The following is a 25,043-nucleotide window of genomic DNA, read 5'->3' as shown; positions in this document are numbered from 1 at the left end:
AACAGGCAGTAATATACAACATCAGTAGACAGTGAGTAAACCCTATCAATAGTGCAAGATGGACAAGGATATAGAGAAGCAGTTGATTCTTAGCAGCAAGGAAGGTATACATGATACGTACTCTTCCAAGAAGTGTTGCTGGGGTCCTATAATAGACCCTGGTCGACATATTCTTATCCAAGCAATGGCTTCAGCATGTGTGAACCTGTAGTGCTTCATTATGTAGCAGGCGATCAGTGTTCCTGTTCTCCCCAGGCCAGCTGCAGAAACAAATACCAGCATTCACATACCAAATCATCGGTATTTCATAACTATCAAAGTATGGAATATGAGAAGACTTCTCTGCAATGTTTTTCACCACCTTAATATTTGAAAGAGTTTCTGATTCAGTATCCCATTTATCACATAATTGGATTTCAATGCTGTAGACGCAAGAACAAATATTTCATACTTATAAAAAGCTGAGTGTTTAAGAATGCACGCAACAGTGATCACTCTTGTACAATTCTACTTCATGGCTTTTTTAAAAAATATCAGACAAAAAAAAAGTTTGACCAACCTGGATACAAAAGTTCATATTTATAAAACCAGTAAAAAACAAAATCAAAGTACCTTTGAGGTGCCAACACACATACTTTACAAATCAACGTGCAAATACATATGCGCATCACGACAGATAGCAGTATCTTCTCAGCCAGTGGCTTTTTCTTTTTGAATCACTTTTGTTGTAAAACAAACCTATAAAAGTATTCACTGCTATCTATATAAACAGCAGTGAATGTTAACCAGCATATAATTTTATATAACAATAGCTCAAAAAAATGTAACCCATTAGTCCCCAAATGACAAACTAATCCTGATTTTAAGGGGAGAATAGAGAGACAAAAATTAGCTTTTACCACCAGACAAATCTCTCACTATAGAGTAAGAATTAATACCTTTCTAGCCTTGTGTCTTATTTACTAGTAAAGTGTCTCCCAATTTAAACCTTATTTTCCCACAAATACAATATTTGCAGTTTACAGTCTGATGGTGGCCAGTTATTGTTATGCACCGACAGCTATCTAAATGGAAACTCTAAGCAGCCAGACATTCTTGCTGACCATTCTACACACAACTACAAGCTCTTTACATTTAACCAATAACTAAGTCTAGCTGTGACTGTTTGGCAAGTTAAGATGGTTCAGGTAAAAGGATGAAGGTAAAAGTTCACAAATAGTGAGATCCGCTAACTGTATACTGGAAGACCAGCTCTGAAGACTCATTTAAGAAGGGGATGTATTGTTAAGAGAGAGTTTTGGGCTTAGGTGTTTTTGTTTGCTTGTTTGATTTTTAAACGCAAAAGGAATGCAACATGCAAATAGGTAACCAAGAGCTGTACTATACTAAACATACATCTGAATAGGAAAATGGTCTCTGAAAATTGCAGTTAACATCTACCAACTGCACATATCACTAAGACTTCAGTTCTTTAAGTTCCTGCTAACGTACAATCTTTCCATAGCAACATTTTGCACTAAACCATTTATAACTTCTGGGACAAGCAATTTCTAGTGCAGAAGCTGTGGCTGGAATACTTCTGCAGTGAGTACAAGAAAACTACAGACAAGATATTAACTCTGAGTTAACTTTTGATTTAACTTTGTATAGGCTTATTTAGAAGGGTGTAAAAAAACCAAACCAAACCAAACAACCCTAACAAAAAAACTTCAGACTGATTTGCTTATTAAATTGTCAAATAAAGATCAAAAATACTTCAGCTTAGCAAATGCATATTTAAGTGCCTAGAAAAGTATATCGTCTTCCTGTAGCAACTAAACCTAGAGAAAAATGTATCCCCACGAATCAATAATTTATACTCTGTTTTAGTCTATTAGCAGATGTCCAGATTATAAATGCCAGAATTTCTGGGTTCTAGCCACATTAACAACTTGCTAACAAGTAAACTTATTTATCTTTAATACGCATGTTTATTGTTCATGCAAAAAATTATGAATAGCGCTATTCTTGTTTGAAATCAGAAAGACATTCGTCTCCACAATGTCCTTACAAAACTCTAAACATAAACCAAGCTGAACCCTTCAAAGCCTTTGTTAATCATTCTTGACTAAGCATGTTTTGTGTATTTTCTGGCTGATTTGCTGAAATAAGCTGGTTTGAAATTCTGGCATCACAGTAACTCACATTAACTTGAAGGGTGGAAGTCATGCTCCACAGAAAAATGTAGAACAGTCCAAAAGCACAAAGAAAGCCTTTCAGTCTTTTGCATTTCCTAGTCAATTATCATAATGCTCTGAAAGCATAATGCAAAAGTGAAATCGCCATCAAGTAAAATTCATGCCTTCAAGTGATATTAAGAAAAAACAGTACAATGAACAACAGATTGTCAGTTACTGTAAGCAGTAGTGTAGGATGAAGGAACTTAATATGTGCATGAAAATAACAAATATTTGTCATTCATTTAGCCAAGAATCATGAAGCAATGCGACTTTCACAACTAGAAAGCATTATTTATGAAATGCTGTATGTCTGAAATAAACTTTATGGATTTATACTTATTTTGAACTTCAATCTGAAATAAATAAGTGCATATACCTTTACAATGTACAGCAACAGCACCGTCAGCATTTTCACAGATGTTCAGGAACCTCTGAACTATACTGTCACTTGGTGTGCTTCCGTCTATGAAGAACAGGTCATAATGCTCAAAACCAGCATCAGTAAAGCATTTTGCCTCATAAATTTTCTTGTTTAGTCTTATGACTGATGTGACATTATGTTTCTTGAAATAGGGAAAGTAGGCTTCAGGTGCATGAAGAGGATAACCTATTAAAAAAATAAAGCAACAATCATTTAATGTCATATATGAAGTTCAAAGTCCTCCTAATCAAAATTGCCTCCAAAATTTTTTGGTATGCTAGAAATGCTTGACTATTTTATTCAGAATAATAAACATCTTAAGTGACATAAAAAAAAATTGTCCACAAAATTCTCATGAAGACCACTATAATTAAAAAAAGGATCGGAAAAAAATTAAAGCACAGTATATGCGAAACACTGTACTGTCTCCTCAATAGCCCATTCCTCTCTACAAGTAGGATTTTATATATAAAGCTAGCCACATATATGAACATAGCATTTCAGAACAGCTGTTCATCTATAGTCAAGTTGCAGATCAAAGAACAAGAACATGCTTTAAGAGGAAACACTCATTTATCAGGAAAATAGATTGGCGATCTATACTATGGACAAGAGGAATGGTCAAAGAATAAACTGTAATACCAGAAATATTCTTGCTCCACTGTGCAGTAATAAAGTTTTAGTCCCTTGATTCAGTTGAGAAACGAAAGGATCCTCTAGATGAAGAAGGGGGGGGCAGGGAGTGTCCTGTTTAGGGCACTTTCACCAAATAGATGTTCTCTGACGAGGGTGTGAGCCAGCACGTGCACACGTGTCTATATATGTTTGCAAAATGTAGTTTATTCTTTTCCATTAACAATCAAGTCTTATAAACAAAACACAGGAACAATCTCCAGAATTTTTATTTCTGTTCGAATAAAGTCCAAAAGCTACCCCACAAAACATGTGTCTTTTCCACAAGTCATACCTGCATTAATAAATGCAATTAGAGTCACAACATAATGAGAAAAACATAGCTTTGTCATGAGTACTTACACTCCCCTGGGTGAGGCCTATTTGTAGTCTCCAAATTAGATTTTAAGCACTGGTGTTAATTTGGTAATTTCAGTTATATACATGTTAAAAATAAAGCATAGGTTTTCCAAACTGCATGGAACAATTTAAGTAATTTTTGAAAAAATTCTGCAAGAAGGGACTGTAACAGTGATTGGGGAAGAAACCCAAAGCAATCTAAATGTTTTCTCCTTGTATTTCATTTAAACCTCTGGAGGACACTATGCAATGAGCAGCATTCCAGTCATAAAGGAAACATGAGAGAACAGAAGTGAAAAAAGGTAGATATTCAGAAAACATGCTCACATAAACAAAGCCACATGGAGCAAAGCATACAGTGAAATTCAGCAAAAATCTGATTGTAGTTTATAAATGACTCTTTCCTTTTAGTTGGACCAAATCTCTACTTTCCCTCTGTTGGTCAAGTTTCTCTTCTTTATTCCGTTAGAATCACATAGATCCTTCCCATTATCCCAAGAATCGTCAGAAGTATAGACAAGCTTCTTTTTCTAGTCTTCCCTGGCCTTCGTTACAAAACTCTTTATATAGTTTCCTCTGCTTTTGCAACTCTTTCATTCTGTACACTTATCGTACCAGGTGTCAGGTTCCAAGAAAAAAGTCAGGGGCCTGAATTTCTCAGGCACTTCATCACTGAATGAAAGTCACTGACTGTTAGAAGATTTGGAATTCTTCTATTAAAGAACAATTCCATAGTCTTTGGAATTAAGTTCTACGATAGTATATAAAGTGTTCATTGTATGATTATTTCTGAGGATGATAATCTATAAACCTCTATTATCTTCTGCTCATTGGCTGTGACTATTTAACATACTGGAAAAACAGGATTATCGAATAGCATTAAAATATACACCATACCGTTTTCAAGTTTGCTTTTTGGGTGTGGTCCACTAAATGCCAAAAATTTTCCTGGAACAATCCAGTTGAAGTCACCATTTTCCACTCGCTACAAAAATTTCAGAAGAGAAAGAGAAAAACATTTGAATATCTGTACATATAAGGTTAAAAAACACCCTCAAGATTTTATTTTACTTTTGACTATGTTCTTGCTGCATTAAAACAAAACACTTCAATGTAATTAGTTAGCTTACCTCTATGGGGCAAACCAACTTACCATAAGCTGCTTCTCAGAAATCTCTTAATAAAATGAAATGCAATATGGAAAAACACTTCCCTATAAGGCACTGGCTAAAAAAACCCAATTCACAGAAAATAAAAAACCAACTAGCCTTCAAAACCCATTATCCTTTCCCTGTAGAAACAGAAACTTACGTATTGGTATAAGCTCTGATGAGCCAGTAATCATAGTCACAAAGTAGAAATCAAAGACTAAAAAAACCCAAGAACTTTCAAACTACGATGAGCAAGCATTTCTTGCTCACTTTTAAATGAAAACTTTAAAAAGGCTCTTCAAATTCTGGCAGTGCCAAAACTGGAGGCTTCTTTGGAAATGCATAGCTAAAGTTCAAAACTTCACTTTTTTTTTTTTTAATTGAAGGGTGCTTGCTCCTCATTTGGCCAAGCAGTTATTCTCAGCATGACTTTTAAGGACACAGCACTCAGTTCAACTCAAATTATTAAGCTGGTGTTTTTAGTGCTCAGCTCATCAAAACATCCTAATGAGTGAAAGGCTCTGATAATGGACATGACTGTAACCAATTTGCCAACGGTTTGCTTAGCAGAGCCCATTAGGCTGCTCCAAATGTCCTCATGCAGCGACAACTCCTGTAAGTTAACAGGGTTGCATAAGGACCAGCGAACCGACCTTCGGACCAAGGCAGGACCCCCTGCCCTGCAAATTTGTATCACAGACTGCAGGCTCAACACTGGAGCACCTCTACCTCCTTCAAGGAAGAGGTCCTGGTCAATAAGTTAAAAGTATTTTTAGATTTGTATTACTGGTTTTATTTGTGAATTAAGTAGTTGTTCATAGTTACACGGGCTACTGTGAATAATTTTAACCAACCTCAACTCCAGGTATCTATGTGTGTATATATACTCAATGCTACATGCAAACAACATTATTATGAAACAAGAGAACTTGAGTATTTTACATCTAGTCCAACAAAAGGGGAATTAGCTGCCTTGACAATGTAGAAAGATGAAAGAACTATAAACATGAAACAGAATTTCCTTTAGCCTGCTCCCATTAAGTTTTATGCAACTTCGTTCCACATAACTACACATTTGAAGACCTAACACAGCAAAAACCTGGAACATTTAAAAGTTTTAGAAATATAGCACAGGACATATCTAAACATACAAAGCTGACCATGATGCATAAAATAATAGAAGGCATTCCAAAAAAATAGACAAAAAATTAAAGATGATTCCAAGTTCTTGCTTCTTAAACTCAGACAGGGGGCAGCACACTTGAAACATCATTTGAACATACACAGTTTTCAGAAACTAAAATAATGTTAAGTATTAAACAAGATAATGTGATAGCTTTAGTCAATTATTTTAATACTTTTTTCAGGCAGATTAATGCCTACTATGTCTACAGTTTCCTAAGAATTCCCAACCGTCATTTGTTTTTAGAATATTTTCCTTTTGAACATATAGTAAAAGAGCAGCAATTTCACACTTTCAGTTTTAGTTACTCTTAATTTCAGTAATTCACCAAAGGCTGTACCAATTTCTTAATCTAATCATTATGGAGCATTACAGGATACAGAAATCCTTCTACAAATTATTTATGTTTTGTGAACAGCTGTTATAGTTATATATACATCAACTGTATATAGATTTGTGTCGTAAATCAAGTTTTGCCACTGTTTATTCCTCTCCTGAGTTTACCCTCTTTCTTGAACATTTATGAAGCATTTGCTAAAGCTGTATGTATTTCAGATATGTACTGAGACACCCGTATATTCTTGCTTGTAAAACAAAATAGTTAAAGTGTTAGAGATTTTTTAAAAAAGCAGTTATCCATAAAACTTGTATTATCTTAAGTTGAATATTTCTAACATCAAACATTTTTAAATGGACCTTTTCAGACTAAGCAAATTTATTCTCATCATTTCCAAGTTTTCTGAAAATTGCAATAGAGGTGGCTGTGTGGAAGAATACTGGCTACAATTAAGTAACAACTCTAAAAAGAGAGTTTAACATATATTGAAATGCTTATTACACCTCCAGTTTATGTATCTTTCTCCTTAACCAGTGCGACTGCAGGAACTTCAGGGAGTTCCAAAGACAAGGTCCAATACAACCACACAGTTGTGCTGACTTCAGTAAAAACCCTTTCCCTTCCTTTGGGTGGGGGAAATGGTAGACAAAGATCACGTCACTATTCTGTATATAATATATTCACCCTCTGTGCCTGCAATTTCTTCTATACACCGCCCAGGTCACAGTGCAGGACAGGCCTATTTCAAAGGTTCTCTGCAGCAATATAGCTTGAGAGAACTGCCTACTGCTGGCAGATAAAGGTGCTTATGTTACAGAACAAAGAGTATCTATTCTTAAGTTGTAAGAGAGCTGGCAGAACAGTGAATGACGTGTTAGCTTTCTGGAACTTCATTAGGGAAATATTTTGCGTGTATTTTCATTACTGGAATCCCTATGTAGTGCATCCTTACTAATAAAGCTCAAAATTTGCTTAAGCTACGTGGCTATCAAAAAAAAAATCATATTTGGAACTAACAGCATCTCAAGAAGCAGCTCAACACGTGTTGAGAGAAAACAGATACTGTGGGTCAGCTGAGAGACCTTGGATCATATCCTGGGGGAAGGCTGGGAAAGCAGGAAAGAGCTCCCACAAGTCAAAACTGCTGTAAGAAAATAGTAGATGACTTACATGACGCACTGAAATGGCAAGGATATTCATCCTGCATGTTTTTCACACAAGAGCATACAGGTTTGGATGTACATACCTTACATTGGAACACTGGGTTTTACTTAAATTAAAATGTGTTTCCAGTATGTCTTAAAGTTGTGTGATATGGCATATTCTAACTTATTTTAGGTAAACCAAACACATTCAACTCATTATCAAACGTACAAACCTCATAGTGTTCATATTCATCCACATCAAATGTCTTAAAGTCAAAAAATCCATGCTGCAAGGCCTAAAAGGCAACAAGGTGTCAGTTTATTCTGAAATATTATGTATAATCTCATTTTATAATACTGATTTTGAGAATCAAAACTAAATTACTACATTTGTGCTTTTGGCTTATTGAAGCCTCTACATGAAGACAACATTACATTTGCACAGATTAACACCACAGACAACAAAAACTCCAAAGTCACTAAAACATGTCAGGCTCATTATTTCCTCTTCAAAGACATTACGATGGAACATAAGGTTGTTGCATATCACTTAAGTCATAAAATTGATTCTCCCCACCCCACTGTGTATGTTTTTTTCTGTAAGGCAGATGACAAATTAAGAAGCAATTCCCTTTTTGTCATACACTCATTCCATTATTTCTATGCTGAATAGATTTTCATGCGGTTGGACATAAAATATAAAACATTAAGGGTTTACTGATTTTCTATACTTAATACTCTGATTTCACCACCATAACACCCGGGCAAAATGGCATATACAGAATACAGTACCATGTATAACCCTGTATTTGATTTTTTTTTTTTTTTTTACATATACATTCCACTGATAGAATGAAGTTCACTAGACTACGTTAGACAGTATTTGTTACAGCATTGAAAGAAGTCAAGTTTTGCATTTAATTACTGTACTATTATTAAATATGCCAATTTTGTACTGAAGATTTGTGTATGATACCATATTAAAAACTATTCTACAAATAAGGAATTCTTAGGCCAAATGTCTTCCAAGGAATAGGTGGAAGACAGTCCTGCAGCATATATTTATACTGAATATACTGCATTCCAAAAACTATAGGTATTACACAACATTCTGGAATTTAGGTGTGATAAAAAGTACACCACAGATCTATGATTTAAAAAACAATACCCAGTCTGCCATTATTTGCTCTCTCTATATACCTTTTTTAAAGACAAAACAAAAATAACTTTGTCATAGACAACATAAGCTCAATGGCTGGACCTGTCATGAAACATAAGATACCAAGAGGTTTATTTGAACAGTTGAGTTTGAAAAACATATTTCATTTAAGCATGGTTGGCTGGCCGCACTCCAGAATTCATAGGCCCCTTGGATTACCTGTGTATGATATATGCGCATGTAAACACCAAATTTAGCCAGATAGACTAAGATTTTATTTTAGATTAAGGCATTTGGCTTCTGCTCAAAGTATTTTTATGCATGTAGGTGAACTGGACAAAAAAAAAAATTATGGGAACAAAAGGAGGAAAAACTGATCTCAAAGTCCTTTTGATATGTTGGTTGCAGATAAATTTCAGTGACTGCATCTACTGCTTCACAGAGCTTTAGGATCTGTGGAATGTCACACAGATTAGAGTCTTTCTGTTAACTGACAGCTCCTTTCCCACCCCCAGAGAACTAAAAATATTAAGCTTGATCTCTTTTTTCAATTTTAAGAAACACTTATTTTACCATACTTTTAAGAATTACAAATAGTCTATAAAGTATCTGTACAGAACTGTTCTACAGCCTGCTCCCTTCATCAAGATCACTGGGAAATGAACAAAATTTAACCTTTGCTTGTAGTATGAAGTAAACACTATAACACAAGGTTGCCAACTGAAAGGTGACATAACATTTAAAAAAACCCTATATTGGAGTTTAGTATTCCTGAGGACCAGGACTGTTGAAAGCGACACATCAAAACATTAGGCAAGATATTAGTTTTCATCCTTTTTAAACAATTATGAAAATATTAGTGTCAAGCAATGAACCAAGTGTTTTGGGGGAAAGTTGGCACCAAGTACATGCAAAACCTGCCCAGATTAAATCACAGTATACCTAGGTATCTGTCTCACTTGACTTTGTCACCCACATTATTCCCTTTTACCAATGGTTACAAATGATCTATTAGCAGATCTAGTGCACTGGTAAGACCTGTCGGCAGCCAAGCTTGGTGTGTTTGCTCATTCCAGTTCAGAAAGCTGCCAAAGGCCAGGCCAGCCAGGTGAAAGTGTAACCTGTTGCCACTGCTTAACCACAGCCCTCAGTACCTTAGGCCTCATGACAGCATATTACCCATTCATACACATTTTGCTTTGAAACCAGATTTTCTAATGTATTTTAACAGTATCTTCCTTTACATTTTAGATCTGTCACTTTAAATCTGTTTTGCCAAAGAAAGTTTTATTACCTTATTTATTCCCTGTAAACAGTCCAAGATCGTTAGATTGTACGTGCAGTTCCCAAATGAAGCATCCCTATAGATTTAATACAAATGAATATACACAGAATTATTTTTAATACTCTAGGAAAGGCAGCACAGAAAGTATATTCAAGTCATTAAATCTCCTCTGAGAAATCTGAATTAAAGTTCAAAGACAACATCTTTCTAGAAGCTTGCTCATGCTAAAGCACTCCTCTCCCAAAGATGAAGCTCAGTGTAAATGCAGTGAGATAGTATGAATTATTTTAAGTGCATATTTTGCATCACCTAACTACATGCCCTTTACCGAATCATTTATGGTGTCCTGGAACAGGAAGCTTTGCATACTCTCTCAACTGTTTAAGGATAGTAGCAAATAAAGCAAAACTTGCTTTAACCGTTATTCAAGTCTTAATTGCGTTACACTGTCTAATAAGGAAAGGCAAATAGATTAGTAGTTCAGATTTCTTTTACAGTCTCTCATTTTGATGCCTGATTACACACATGATCAAAAATTATCCAGATCTAATGAAAGTTTAAATTACTTGACCTTGGTGCTGCCACTATGAAAATAACAATTTCTCTTTAAAAGATGACAGGATACCCCAAGGCAAAACATATTCAAGTAGTAAGAGACACTAACATTAAAAAAAACCCCCACAAAACACACTACCACCAAAAAAATAACAGCAATATACGTATTATGGAAAGAGGAAAAAAATACTTTTGAAGGCCTGCTGCAGACCAGTTTGCATTTTAACAAAATTCTACCTGGGAAGATTATTTTCGACTCACTCATTAAAGAAATCTTTCATAGTGTTGCTCTGAGCTATCTTACCCAGAATGCTAAGAACTGCAATTTCTCAGAATATCAAAATTTTCTGTTTCAGACAGATACATCTTCAATCTATAATTGACTCAAAATTTCACTCTCATATTGAAAACTTTTTGATAGTCTACTTGCTATTAGTATGAAATGTGTTATATTGATATGCTCCTTCAACTCCAAGTACTTTAAGAGCAGAATATTCTCACTCATTCTTTTACAACAGAATAAGTATAGCAGTTTTGAGCAAGCATTGTTCATAGAAAATGTATTTAAGAAAATTAAAAGCTACAATTCTGGTAGCGTCATATTACAGGCAGGCTACTCTAGACAAGCTTTCAAGTTATTAGATTATTGCAAAGTACTTAGCCACAATGCTTTAGAATGGGAACCTTAAAGTGTGAATAAACCTTCAATAACCAAATCCAAAGACATTTTGCAAAATGAAAAGCCATAAAGTATTTTCATTACATTAGATAAACAAAACACACCAAAACTCTAAAATATAAACTTTACAGACGGTATGTTTTGACAGGGGTAAGTTGAATAACAGATCATTTGAGGACAAAAACATTTTAACAAACAAAAAGGTCTTCTGAGCAAAAAAATCTTCAGGCCCCGGTGGGAACACATACATGGCAGAAAATCTTTAAAAGCTGTACCACTTTTCTGAAGGGGCTGACAGAAACAACACCTAAGCTAATGTAAACCACAAAGTTAAGAATTCAGAGAAATATAAATAGAAGATATGATTGTAGCAGATGTTCTGCATTACATGTTAGGTTGCAAAACCAATAATAAACATATAGAGATAAAATAAAAATTATAACTACTTCTTCAACTGATAAGGCATCCGATACCGCAGTACATAAAAACACTACTAGGGAAAAAAGCGCCATGTAGTCTCTAATCCATTAAGAAGCGCTATTAGAGCAAGAGAGAGAAGGGAAAGGAGAGGGAGGACACTGAACTTGACCTAGACGTACAAGATAAGCCGATCACAGTTGCAGGTGTATTCTTAGCTCCATTCCCACAGACAGCTACGACAGCTGAGTGCACGTGGACACCAGCAGCTCACACCCACTGCCCCCAAATCCACGCCGCACCCGTCCCATTGCTGCTGTTGTGCACGTAGCCATCACAGTAGGTGCACTCAGACCAGAGAAAACTGCTCTGCTGACACTTGCCATCCACGCGCAGTGAAATAATAGAAAGACTGAAAGCCAGAAAAATTCCACATAGGCCAAGTTTTGGAATGAACAAATAAAAAAGCTGCTCAAATCCCCGCATTTGGAGAAACTCAAAGAATAGCAGCATTCTAATGATTTTTTTAAAGAAATGCAACACACTGACTTAAGATCTGAAAAACTCACACCCCCATCTATCTTCTCTGGCAAAAGAAAAGATTGTAACAAAACCATAAACAAACACTAGATATGAATGACACTACAGCAATGTAGTGAAATAATGCCTGGAAGCTGTGGCTTGATGTTACCTAATGCTTCAAGGGAAAGCATCATGTTTAATGAACCATGGCAAATACTGAGCATAGGACATCAGACCTGCCATCATCTCTCTTTCTCTCCCTGTGCTCCTCAAGTATCTTCTGGTAAGAAAACACAAGCAAATAATGAAAGTTCCTTGTGTCATAATTTGGAAAACAAAAAAATGGGAACAAAATCTATGTACTTTCTTTTCCTTAAAGCCACAGCTATTTTTGTTTTAGCATTCTAAATCTTTTTCAAGGCAAATCCAGGAATATATGTGGTTTGGTTTGTTTGTGGTGTTGTGGGTTTATTTTTGTTTGTTTGTTTGGTTTTGTTCATTTGTTTTCCTATTTTCCAAAAGTACAACTCGCTGATCAGAATCAATTACAGACACACACCCCTTTCTGAAACTGCTTTATGCTCCAGAATTTTAAGCTAAGCCATCCACAGGTATTCCATTTTAGGTATAAGAACAAAGAAATTAATCTGGCAGAAGTTTTACGTATAATCCATGAGAACTCTGTATGCTGGACCCATTGATATAGTAGAGCACACAGAAGTACACAGAAGGTGTTTGTGGACTCAGAAGATGAAACTGAAGTTACTAGTTTTAGAACAGACAGCAAGCAACAAAATGCACTTTACAGAGCTGTTTTAAATATTAAAAATTAGTTTATTTATGAAGCAAAGTTGCAATATACTTATGAAGTGATATTTTTTATATTCAATCTTCTTATCAAATAGATGACTTCATATTCCAGAGAAGTGTTAGTATTCCTTCAGTCAAAGAGCATTTTGCAGAAATATTAGAGGAAAGGTGCTTAATGCCCATCTTACCACCAATTTCATGTCCAGAAAGGCCTTGAAATACTCAAAAGGCAAAGACTAAGAGTTTATAGTGACTTGATTTCCTGAACGTTTTAAATAAATTACTTGAATAAAATATCTTTGTTTAGAGGGAGTTGTCCAAGGTATTTTAAATCACTAATTAGTTTGATTCTTTCTCTGTTAAAAGCAAAACCAAAATAAACCCCCCCCCCCCAGTCACCTAGAAGACTCCCTCCAGGCTGGGGCTGAGTTATCAAGTTCTTTTTCTAGCCCAGAGAAATCACTAAGAAGTCATGTCAAATCATTAAGAAGCCTTGTAAATATTTAGAAACCAAATTTGATCTTATTTTCTGCATCCTCCTGAATCAGTGCATTTACTGGAAAAAATAAATATTTAAAAACTAATGCAGAACAGCTAGTTCAATTTCACCGTTCTTTGTGCCAACTCATCTTCCTTCCTACTGATGTATAAGTTTCCAGATCATGGCGATAAACATTGGATACTGCCAGAACTAGTACTAACCTTTAAAAAAAATCCTGTTAGAAATGTAGCTATGCTCGTATCACACTAACTTAAGAAGTCAGTTACACAGCGCTAGATCCACCAGCATGCATTTTCTACCAGTGATGGATATATTTCAAAGTTTTAGTGCAATAATTAATAATACTAATTTTAGCTTGCATAAAACGCAATAGATTCTCAACAGGCCACACTGTACCACAGTAAAACCAAATGCAAGCACAACAGTTATAAGGAAGATTAAAATTACAATTAATTCCAGACACTTCCTATTTAAACTTACTCTTCTCCTTTCTCCACCACACACAGTCAGCATCCTACCCTAGGGAAAACTAATGCATGTGCTTTTGTCATTTTTAACCTACTGGGACTACATATGCATATATAAAAACATTTAGGTGTTTTTACTGGTAGAAATGAAGCTATTTGGATTTCAAATATTATACCTTTTTGTTCAACTCAGAACTCTGTGTTTAAAAAAGCATACAAGAGAAAAGACTTCATTTCATGTCAGAATAACAGAATAGAGCACATAGAGCACATACAGATACCACCTGAACAGTTTTACAGTGCAGGTGCTTTGATTTCTGTTGCTGATCACATTTCATTACAGTATTCTTCCAGTCTTTTATGGCCAGATACACACCCACCTTGATTTTCAAACAGGGTTTTACCAACTATTACCTGATAGTACTCTATTTGCTTTCAAAATGTGAATATTCCCATGAGACACAGCTGTAGTATGAATCTGAGCCAGCATTACAGAGCTGCAAATCCCACATCCAATTTCACAGTTATTGTAGCTGACCTCAATACTGCACAACGCTTTTCCTTTCAAAAAACCTCTAACCACTGTCAACAACAAAATAGTTTATTTCCCCAGCACTTGGCAATAAAGAAACAAAACCCAAAAGCTACAAAATCTAGCCCTGAAATTCATGTCATATCTAGAAACTGAACAAAAAAAAAAATACTAAAATACCTTTTTTCTCTTTAATAAAACATCAATACAGAGTAGTTTGAAGTAAAAAGCTAAAACTTAGTTTCACAATACAAAACTGCTATTTACGATGATTTAAAATGGTGTTAGCACTATTTTCTTAAATGGAAGCGAAGATACAGTACAATATCTTCAAGAGACCAGAGTGTCACCAAGTGACAGCGAATCAGCCAAAAATAAGGTGAAAGTATCTCGGAGATAGTAGTGCCTTATCTTCCTGCTTTGTCTTTTGCTTTTTCTATTATAAAAACACCCCCCCCCAAAAAAAAAAAATCCACGTATCTTGTAAGAACAGCATTCTGATTTCCTTCTACCCGTGAGCAATATTTGCTGAAGCTGTCTTTAAATGAAATCGCAGCTGAAGATCTAAGCCGATTAAGGCTTTGAGGTCACTGAGCTAGATGGAAGTCGGTTGGTTTCCCAGCAATCACTTCATGTAAACATACCTCAGTATGCCATAGAGAATCTGACAATCCTGCAGCTTCCACCTATTGAAAGCTTTTTTTTTTCCAATTAGAAGACGCTGCACATATCAAATGAACAAACTTATTAATTAGTCTAGCTGTAACACTTAACCGATCATTGCTCACAGGTAAACTCTTGCACTTGAAGCTACTGAAATGGAAATTACCTTTACAACAGAAGTTAAATCTAAGTTCCAGGTTCAAAGAATAAATTCAAGTCAGTAAGTCCTGAATACAATGATTAATATCTCAAACTATTTCCTTCCTAGATCTTAGAACAGGTGAGAAGACGTAAGACATTTTTTTCACTGTACACAAGTCATTTTAGTCCTTTTTAGGACCCTAAAGATGTGGACGGAGTAGAAACTCTCATAGAACCAACTTGTTTCTTCACAGCATTGCCTGATGCCAGGCAGACCTACCTGGGGCAGCGCTGCTGCTTCCAGCACAGGTTCCTTTGCTTGAGTCTCTGCATCATGCTGTGCTTTGCACCAGAGATTTCTCAATGTCTTAGGACGGACAGGGGGAGAAAAATCTTAAAGGCTTTCTTTCCTGTTCCCAGCTAGTCTAGATTGTCCCACTGCAGGCCCTCATCAGATCTACTTGCCCCTCTCTCAGCCTTCGTCATGCTTAAGCTCCTTGTGTATTATTCCAGCACTTTCCTATGAATCCAACTCCCAAATATCCCTTCCCTATCAGATTCCCCAGTCATGAGACTGTTCTGCAAACACTATTTCTCCTAAGTTTTGTGTCTTACAATTTTGGGATCTGACAACTAAGGTTCTTTGCTTTGTCAGAATCTTTTTTCTACACACCTTAATCTTTACTTTGTCAGGGGAGAAAGTAACCTAAAGACACAGCAATTTACTCTAATTCCAAACAGTAAATTTCTTTATTTGGTGAACAAGATACAGCTGTTCTCAGGTAAAATACATCCTCCACTACTAAGAGTTTTGCTTTTTAAGCAAGTTTTGAATAAACTAAGCTTAATATTCTGAAAAATTTAAGTAATTTTATTATTGAAAGTTCTTATATGAAAGAAATACTCCAGCCAAAGTTGAACCACTGAGAACTTTTTAGACTCCACTAAAATGTTACATAGTAATCTCCAGAAGGAAGGGAAATATTGCAGGGAAACATTTCACTTGCTCATTTCCCAAAACAATAAGGAGACAGGAATGTATTGACACTGTTTCTGTGCTCAGACCAGAGTTTGCTTTAAAGACCTTCTTGTAGCAATTTTTCAATAGCTGAACCTTCTGTGAATTGAAAGGACCAATGTAATTATTTCAAACTGGGAAAAGATCAGGAATGAAATAACCTAAAAGGTGTATAAAATTATACATTACTCTTCATTTAACTTAAAATCACTACTCCTGTATCTTATACAGAATTTAGATATGCTAAAAATCAGAATTATTTATTATTTTTAATGCATTGAACCAAATATGTTTTATATTTAGCTGAAAAAAATATGGATATCAACAGCTCAGTGAACTACTTGGGCTTTCAAGAGCTATTGATGACCAGGTGAATGTATAAACTCTTTGCCAATAAAAGCTATCACTGATTTGATACCTTGTTTAAAAATGTGTTTGATGGTTTAAGATTTCAAAGTCAAACTGGTCTTCACATACAAACGTACTGTCCTGATATTTTATACTGCATCTGGCTGCTGTACAGGCTATAAGAGAGACAATCTGATCTTCCTTTGCTGAGTGGCTGCAGAATCAGATGAATTTGATATAGACAAAGCAGGTCTACATTTACAAATGCATCAGCTGATAGTGAACACTACTCGTAAAATACTGATTCCCCTAAAAAAGAGGGTATTGACCTTCTTGTAGTTGCCTTTTCTTGCCAATGTTTGCACAATAATAGTGAGAGATCTTTCCATTCAGAGAGTACAAGTGCATTTCATGATCCACACCATGAAAAAAAATCTGGCAATCTCTTTATTAGATAGGCATGATAGCTAGAACTCCTCAGATTCAAGTCTCAATACGACTTTCGTACTGAGAATAAATACAGATTGATAGAAATTGTCTATGATTCATTGAAAACAGAAAAGCAATTTAATAACTACAACATCAGTACTTGTCCTATAAAATAGGGAAAAATATAACAGCATAAAACACCCTTCATTCATGGAAGTCTAGCTGGTTATGTACTAGGTAATTTAAGAGATTTAAATGACTTCCAAATAGTAAAACATGATACAACATAAAGAAAAATTTTAATTACTAAGTCAAACATGCTAAGAACTGTTTTCTAAACCTGACGGTTTTCAAGACTACGAGTGTTACTTAAAACTTAAATCAATCTAAATGGCTTTATTATTCTAACACAGAGCAAGTAATTCCACCAGAAGCAAAAAAAATATTTTTTCTGGAGATCGGTCATTTTGATACATCTGTACAGACATGAAATTCTTTTCTGGGAAGGCAATCTGAAAAATTTATGTCTAGCAAATTCCAACACACAAAAGTTAGGCCCATGTCTCATGTTCACATACCTAAATGGAAGATATGGTGGATTAGATCCTGACAAGAGTGTTCTGTAAGCTTCTTCTGGTGTTTTCTTCAAGTATATTACCTAAGGCAGGAGAGGAGAGAGGAAAAAAATAAGCCCTGAGCCTGAAAAGTCATCAACCACACATACACTTCCCTCACACCACTAAACTCTTGTATACTATACTCCTTTGTGACTGACTCCTATGACATTTATGTCAGAAAAGACACCAAGTAAGAGATTCAGAAATCAACAGAAGTCAACAGAAATGGGGACTTCTGTTTTGTGTCATTTCCCCCCCCCCCCTTTAAAAATAAAAATTAAAGCCCCACATATTTCTGCAACTGAGAGACTTTAAGACAGACTCAACACTGTACAAAGATGAAAAATAGGCATCTATGCCAGGAGGTTTCTGTCCAGCTTCAGATGAGTCAAAACATTATCACAGCAGCTGACAAAGGAAACATTTTTCCATGACAGTTCAATGGAAGATTTTGCAACATAAATATTTTTTTATTTCTAATTATCAATATCAAACCACTAATTAACAAAAAATATCCAAATCAACCAGCTGAACCTGTTACTATGAGACCAACATATAGTTACTGTAACACCCTAAGCCAAGGCTCATTCTACTATCACTGAGCACTATCAGCTCAGCTTACTTAAGAAATTGGAATACAGCCACAGCTTGTTGCATTTCAATTCCTATCTATGCAGTAAAACTGTTCCTAAAATAAATTTAACTTGGAATACATATTAAACAAGGGCATTATTTACAAAAATATTTCATCCAGTTTGGAATGACATATTTCATGTGTACAAACATGTTTTGTAGACAAATCACACAGTTTTCCTAGCCATTCTCTCCCACCTCACAACCAGCAGTTACTTTTTAGTTCTACACATATTTAACTGTTGACTACAAACTATTCTAATAATTATTTTCTTAACCAAGACATAAGCTAGTTCCTGATATAAAAGCTTTATTCAACTTTTGACCTTGAATACATTAGAGTACAGGTAAGTGGTGGTCACTCCAGAATATTTGCCATTTGCTTTATGTCTAGAGTAATATCTCAAGTTAATAGGATTCTTAGCATTCTCTAAACGGACAACATGGCAGGTAGATTTTCTTCCATGTATTTTTAACTCAAGCATGGACACCACAGACAGAAAAGACAAGATCAGGACAAAAACAAACAAAAAAATTGACTCAAGTAAAAAAGTCTGAGAAACTGTCATGTTGCAATAAAAAGAGGGTCCAGAATCATCTGTTTTTCATCTATCACCTGTTTGACTGCTCTAATTTTGGACTAAAACCCTTCACAAAAACTGATTTGCTTTCAAAAGATCAGTTCCCTGACACAGAGCTGTATTTCAGCCTCAGCCTCCGCTGTGGCTGCTCCACTCACCGTGGTCACACTGACAGCATGGATCAGTATGACCAGTACCCAAAAAGATGAACGAACCCCGTTTTTCTTCACATATTAAATCTCAATAATGTGGCACTGTATATATTGCCATTTCATTTAGCAAGTGACCAAATTACATGTTTTTCAAAATTCAAGTACCTGTATTTGGCCAAACTTCTTTAATCTCCTCTCCTGAAACTCTAAAAGCAAAGGTTTTCCAAAGCTTTCCACCATCAAAACAGACCACGTTTCTATATGAAAACCATTCCATTTATTCTGGGTTATCAGAACACTTACTTCTAACTCAATTATTGAATTCTTTGTTGTTGGGGTCAAACCAGCAATTACTAGTATCGAAATATTACTTAATGGATATATGTATTTACTTATTTGAAAAAGTGAAGGGCCCACTTCTTTCTATTTTTTGCTGTAATGGTCTGTCTACAGCCATGATTGCTAAATAATGGCACCACATTCATGCTTTCAACCCCTGCAGCATAGCAATGCCATTCTGCTTTCACAGTCATTAACGAGATTCTTTCAGTGTGTGAAATAAGTCTCCTTTATATTTTCCTTATAGTCCCTCACACCACAAAGGTTCTGTGTTTAAGAACAACACATCCTGTGCAGTAGATTTCAGTGGCAGTTGAATTTCAGAGAAAAACACTGATTTTATTCATGCCAATTAATGTCAGTAATCACATCAATTAGCTAAATTTAAAGCCTAAATTCCTCCTTGCAGTCAAAAGATCTTTAGAAGGTAGTTCAGAGGACTTCGGGGAAAGATGAGTTTCCATCTTACACAGTAAGTCGGAAATCTGAAGTAGGTGCAAAGTTGTACCATATTAATATTTTCCAACGCGGCAGTTTTTATTTCACAGAAGTTATGGTAGTTCAAAGCTGTCTCTGCTCAAAGACATGTATACATGACATTCTGAACCAAACACTGCTAGTTGTCTGTCCACAAAGTTCCTAATAAATACACCACAATGGAAGCACGCAAAAGATATGAAGAACACAAAAGGAAGGAGAAGGTAAGAGCTTGAACAGAGCTCCTGAAAAAAAGTACCGCACATGTCAAGAATAATGCAATAACTGAAGGAGGAAGGATAAAGAAATGGAGAAGGAAACAGTACAGTACATGTCTTCAGTACTTAAAAAGTAGTGATATCCATTAAGGAAAAAAAAAAAAAAAAAAAAAAAATCAAGAAAACTGTTTTCTGACTCATCTTTAGCAATGAAAACTCAGCAACTGAAACTTAGCCTCATTTTTAAATCTAACGTGATAAATCTTCAGAGTGCTTTCATTCTGCAACATACACAAGTTAAAAAAAACCAAAAGCAACACACAAAGAGCCTGTTGTGAATAGCTGGTATAAACTGAACATGTATCTAAGAAGTAATACAAGTAAAAACCTTTTTTTTTTAAAAAAAAAATCACTTCCCAGATAGTGACTATTCTCTTACAAGAATTGTTTTACAAGGGACAGGTTCTCCTCCCTTTCCCTACTGTCACTACTGTAACTCATATCATGTGGTGCTGCTAGCTGTAACAAAAAAAAAAAACCACCACACACAACACAAAAAAACCCAAGAAACAAAAACAGATTCAGCAAATACTGAATAATTCCAAGTATTTTTTTTTCTGGGACACTTCCATTATTATGTTCTCAACTTCCTGAATAATTATGTGGTTGAAAGAGAAAGGTCTCTGTGGTTGGGACACTATGCAGGCACATGACATGTAGCAATACTGGCCACATAAACACTGCCAAAAAAAACCCCTTCATACTATATGTCCTAAAAAGTCTACAGAACAAAAAGGGAATTAGTGTTTTGCAAGTCCATCTTAACACTCACAATATTTCAAATAGATTTTGGATTCATCTTGTTCCCACCCGCACCTGCCATTTTCTAATTAGAAGTCTACAAACAGATCCACTGCAGAGCCGCTAAGTTACCACGAGAATTCTGTGAAGCCAATCTAAAGTGGTCTCAAGAAGGGTGTTGCGTGAAACAGCAAAGAGGCTGCACACGCTGCAGTAACTGCAAAGCCTTTGTACTTGCTGATCCTCCAAGGGAGGGATTACGGATTTGAGCAGTGGTGTGATATGCTTAGATGACAAGAGAACAAACCGTTAAAGCTTCAGGTAGGGCTGAGAAGTCACATTTATATTTTTAAATTAGGGAAAACTCCTGCAAGCAAAGGGCCGAACATGTGTAGTTCGCTACTACCCAGTCATTCGCTGTGATAAAACTATAAACTTAAGAACTCAACAGCTTTTCCCTCTTACTGACATTACAGAAGTCTAATAAAAGCTATCACTACCAAAATACACACTTAAAGTAACTGTGAGAAAGAAATATGACCAGCTCATCTGCTATCTACAAAGAGAAGGAAAAAGCTCACTGGATCTCTTTTCGGAGCCTGTCACAGTAGGAAAGCACTACGTTTCCCCAGGACTGCTCAAAAGCCAGATTTTGGTCCACTAATCAAGTTTTGATCTTTGAAGAACTGCAAGATATTGCTACTGCTACAGGCTACTTTAGTTTTGTTACACATACATGTAATACTATTTAAAAACACTTTTTAAAGACTTTTTTTTTTTAAATTAACTATTGTGGAAGACTACACAAAATCCCCTAACTAAGTCTCCAAACAGATGAAGGGAAAAGCAAAGCAATACTAGCTTCAAAATACGCTCTGTGGCATCTGATAAGACTTTGCAAAACCTGGTAGCACCATGTTTCTGACATCACTGAACAGCCTGTGGTGTAGACTTGGCCATTTAGGAGGAACTCTGAACTTCTCTAAGATCACAGAGGTTGGCATGCTATTCTGTTCTTGGAAAACTTAAAATTCAGACTAAGAAGAGAACAGTATTTAATGACAGAAGTAATCTTTACAGAATTCTTAAAAGCAAGGAAAATAATTTATCAACTGGACATGATTAGCCCAAATGTATTGAAAGTCCATTGTAAAAACTGAAATTTAGAAAATGCAACTTCCTAAGATGCAATTTACAAACAGGCAAGCTATTGCCAATAGGGTTTTAAGACTTATGCTTAAACTTATGGCTCTCTTCTTAAAATATTTTAATAGCTATAGGGTATTTCAGTTCAGTATGTCTAAGAAGCTGTTTAATGGGACAATTTAAGTTCCATAATCACCACTGGAAACACATTCCTAAAACCTGATCCACTGTTTTCCACGTTTCATTTTACACTTAATATTTTAACACCACAACAAATAAAACAAGCCTTCTCAATTAACTTTCACACATTGGTAGAGTTCTTCACTGTAAGACTTTCTGGTCTCAAAAAGCTTGTATAATCGAAGAACAGACAAAATCTAGATAGACCTTATATCAAGGAGTACATACATTTCTGTCACAATTTGGATATTCAAATTGCAATACATCAAACTGGCAGTTGGCAGTTCTTTTACTGAAGAATATGCTTAGATTCCTTCGGGTCAGGAACCGTTCTGTCGCATAATCCCAGAGTGTACGTCTACTGCATCCGACTAAACATATACAGGCGAGCGACTCAAAAAATGCAAATATTATTTCTTGAGTGTAAAACAAATATGCCTGGATTAAAGAAGATAAGCTTCCACAGTAAAAAAAAAACACCAAACCACAAAAAATCCCACAACAACAACACAGAACAGATTATTAAGTAGATAATACATTTTTAGAATAAATATTCATTTTATGAATTTATTGGCATTAGTATCAACTGTTACACAAGAAGGTGAATGAACTCCCATAGCACTTGCAAGTTCAGGAACACATGTCTACAGACATGATTCTGGAAAGACATACTTACGTAACATATTTGATACCTTCATGCAAAATGTTTTCTCATGCTATACTAATTTGAGAGGAATTGGAAAGTGACTACAAAGCGTTTTCAACAAGAGAGTGAATATTTTTTTGTAATAGTAACACTGTATTAGTAAAGAATTATTCTTGGTACATAATATCTTCAATAATCAGAAGATACTTAAAACATCTACTAGCCTGACAAGAGAGTAACAGTATCAAAGCCAGTGCAAACCACTTGCATATGCTAGCAATTAAGAGCTATAAGCAGCTTAAAACAGAGTAGGCGAGGGTTAAATGTGCCTGCAGTTGTGGCACACTAATTCACATTGTTCACATAAGCTACCATCGCACTGTGTAATGTGCCACCTGATTGCCGTTATCGAGTACATAAACAGTCACACCATGGTACATGTACTATGTGCTCTGTCTTGACTTTCTTTAGAGGGATTTCTGCTGCCCTCCCCACCGTGCGTGTCCTTATCCCTAGGTTTAGCTGCTAAGCAGGCTCCTTCAAATAAGAACTACCAAATATACCAGACTGTTCCCATATTTAAGTCTTAAATATTGTAAAAATGGCATTGTCTTACTTAGCTGATCAGTCCTCTGCTTAGAGCTGTGTGTTGCATCTTATGTAGCTCCTTAGCTTTCTGTTCCTACAACCTGGCTTTACAAGTTCTCATCGCGGACAGTAGCACTCTCTCCTTGGGCCTACACACTACTGACAAGGGCCTTTCAACCCCTCAGACACAGAGCTGCTACTTGGTTGAGACAGTCAGATAACAAGGACTGGACAAGGGGAATAAAAAAAAAAAAAAAAAAAGAAAAATCTCATCCTCTTCAAAATGCCAGTGTCCTACCCCTTCCGAGGTTTCTAAGATGTACTACAGGTGAAGGCAGGATCAGACAAGGGCAATCCAGTAAAGGCAATCAGATGCTGTAATCTACGTATGTGCTAGATCAGTGCTCCCCAGCTACCGGCTTAATTAGAAGTGAATCTTTCTAAATACAGAACTGGAGATATAATGATGCAAACAGAAAACAAAGAGCAATCTGAATGGAATGACTGAAACTTCTTTACAAACTATAGTATGGGAATAATTACTGAAGATGCTACAATTCAGACAAATTGTGGATCTGAAGGGACAGTGAAGCTTATGAAGATATGCTATTGAACTTGGAGGCTCCTTAAACAGAAAATAAAACACAGAATTGGAAATTAATTCCAGCATTATTAAATATAGCCTTATATGGCCAAAAACATTAACAAATTTAGAACATTCTAACTCATTTGTTCTTACTATTCGTTTTGTAGAGTTGTTCCATCAGGTCTAACCCCCAAGGGTTAAAAAAATCTAACCCAAAGATTTCTAAAATTTGAACTTATCCCAAATTTTTTTCCATCTTTAAATTTAAAGATATCATCTTTGTCAAGAGCATTTAGACACTATTCCCATACTTGTAGTAAAACATGTTGTTTAATTACAAGAATCTGCAACTTAAAGTCTTTCAGCATTATCATCTGCATTTACTGAGCTTTGCTTTCAGCGTGACCTCAGGCCTGAAAGAAAACCACCAGCTTCCACACAGCATAAAGCCCGACTTAACAGAGACTTCAGAACTCAGCTGACCACGTGGGTGTCAGCTCAGGACCAACAGCTTCTCAGTTCCAATACCTGACCATTGTAAAACATGCTGTAGCAAAGACTCTGAGTTTTCTACAAGTGTGCTCCAATTCTGAACAGTAGAGCAGGATGGTGAAATTGAAGTTTGGGCAACACTGCTATGAAGACAAAAGGTGCAAGGTGTCAGCTTGGGACTATCAAAACTCACAATAAATTAGGCTTAAGTAACTAAGACAGGGTTGTGTATTGCATATTATCTGCAATAACAGAAGGCTGAAGTACCTCTGTTTTTCCATTATCCTGGGTAGGCTCTGACAATTAACTGAGAAAAGAATTTCACTCAATAATCGCTACAGTTTTGGTATCATAACTTCAGGAAAGGCTGAGAGTTTTTCCATGAACAATCATCAATCCTAAGACAGCCAAGTTTAGATCCAAGTTTGTGCTTTGCATTTTTGACATGTAAGAAAATGAAAGTTAAGTGTTAAAGACAGGGCTTCCCTAAAACTCATACAGCAGAATTTTCAAAGACAGCTTACAGAAGAATCAAATTACGATCTGCCTACAACCCTAAAGGATCATCCCTT

General features: G+C 35.7%; 1 protein-coding gene across 4 annotated transcripts in view; it reads right to left on the bottom strand.

Moving 5' to 3' along the window:
- The window catches only part of CDC14A (cell division cycle 14A), a 61,546-nt gene that overhangs the window by 17,698 nt on the left and 18,805 nt on the right, over nucleotides 1-25,043 (bottom strand). For all 4 annotated transcript variants that reach the window (XM_065656027.1, XM_065656024.1, XM_065656025.1 and 1 more), the window contains exons 5-10: nucleotides 17,594-17,673; nucleotides 9,942-10,008; nucleotides 7,722-7,784; nucleotides 4,570-4,657; nucleotides 2,596-2,826; nucleotides 122-260 (exon numbers count right to left, since the gene is read on the bottom strand). In XM_065656027.1, coding sequence (XP_065512099.1) covers nucleotides 122-260; nucleotides 2,596-2,826; nucleotides 4,570-4,657; nucleotides 7,722-7,784; nucleotides 9,942-10,008; nucleotides 17,594-17,673 — 668 coding nt within the window. The remainder of the gene's footprint in view (nucleotides 1-121; nucleotides 261-2,595; nucleotides 2,827-4,569; nucleotides 4,658-7,721; nucleotides 7,785-9,941; nucleotides 10,009-17,593; nucleotides 17,674-25,043) is intronic.

Source organism: Caloenas nicobarica, chromosome Z (genome assembly GCF_036013445.1).
Source record: "Caloenas nicobarica isolate bCalNic1 chromosome Z, bCalNic1.hap1, whole genome shotgun sequence".
Taxonomy (NCBI): domain Eukaryota; kingdom Metazoa; phylum Chordata; class Aves; order Columbiformes; family Columbidae; genus Caloenas; species Caloenas nicobarica.
The sequence above is the reverse complement of the archived record's forward strand: the minus strand, read 5'-3'. Positions and strand labels throughout refer to the sequence as shown.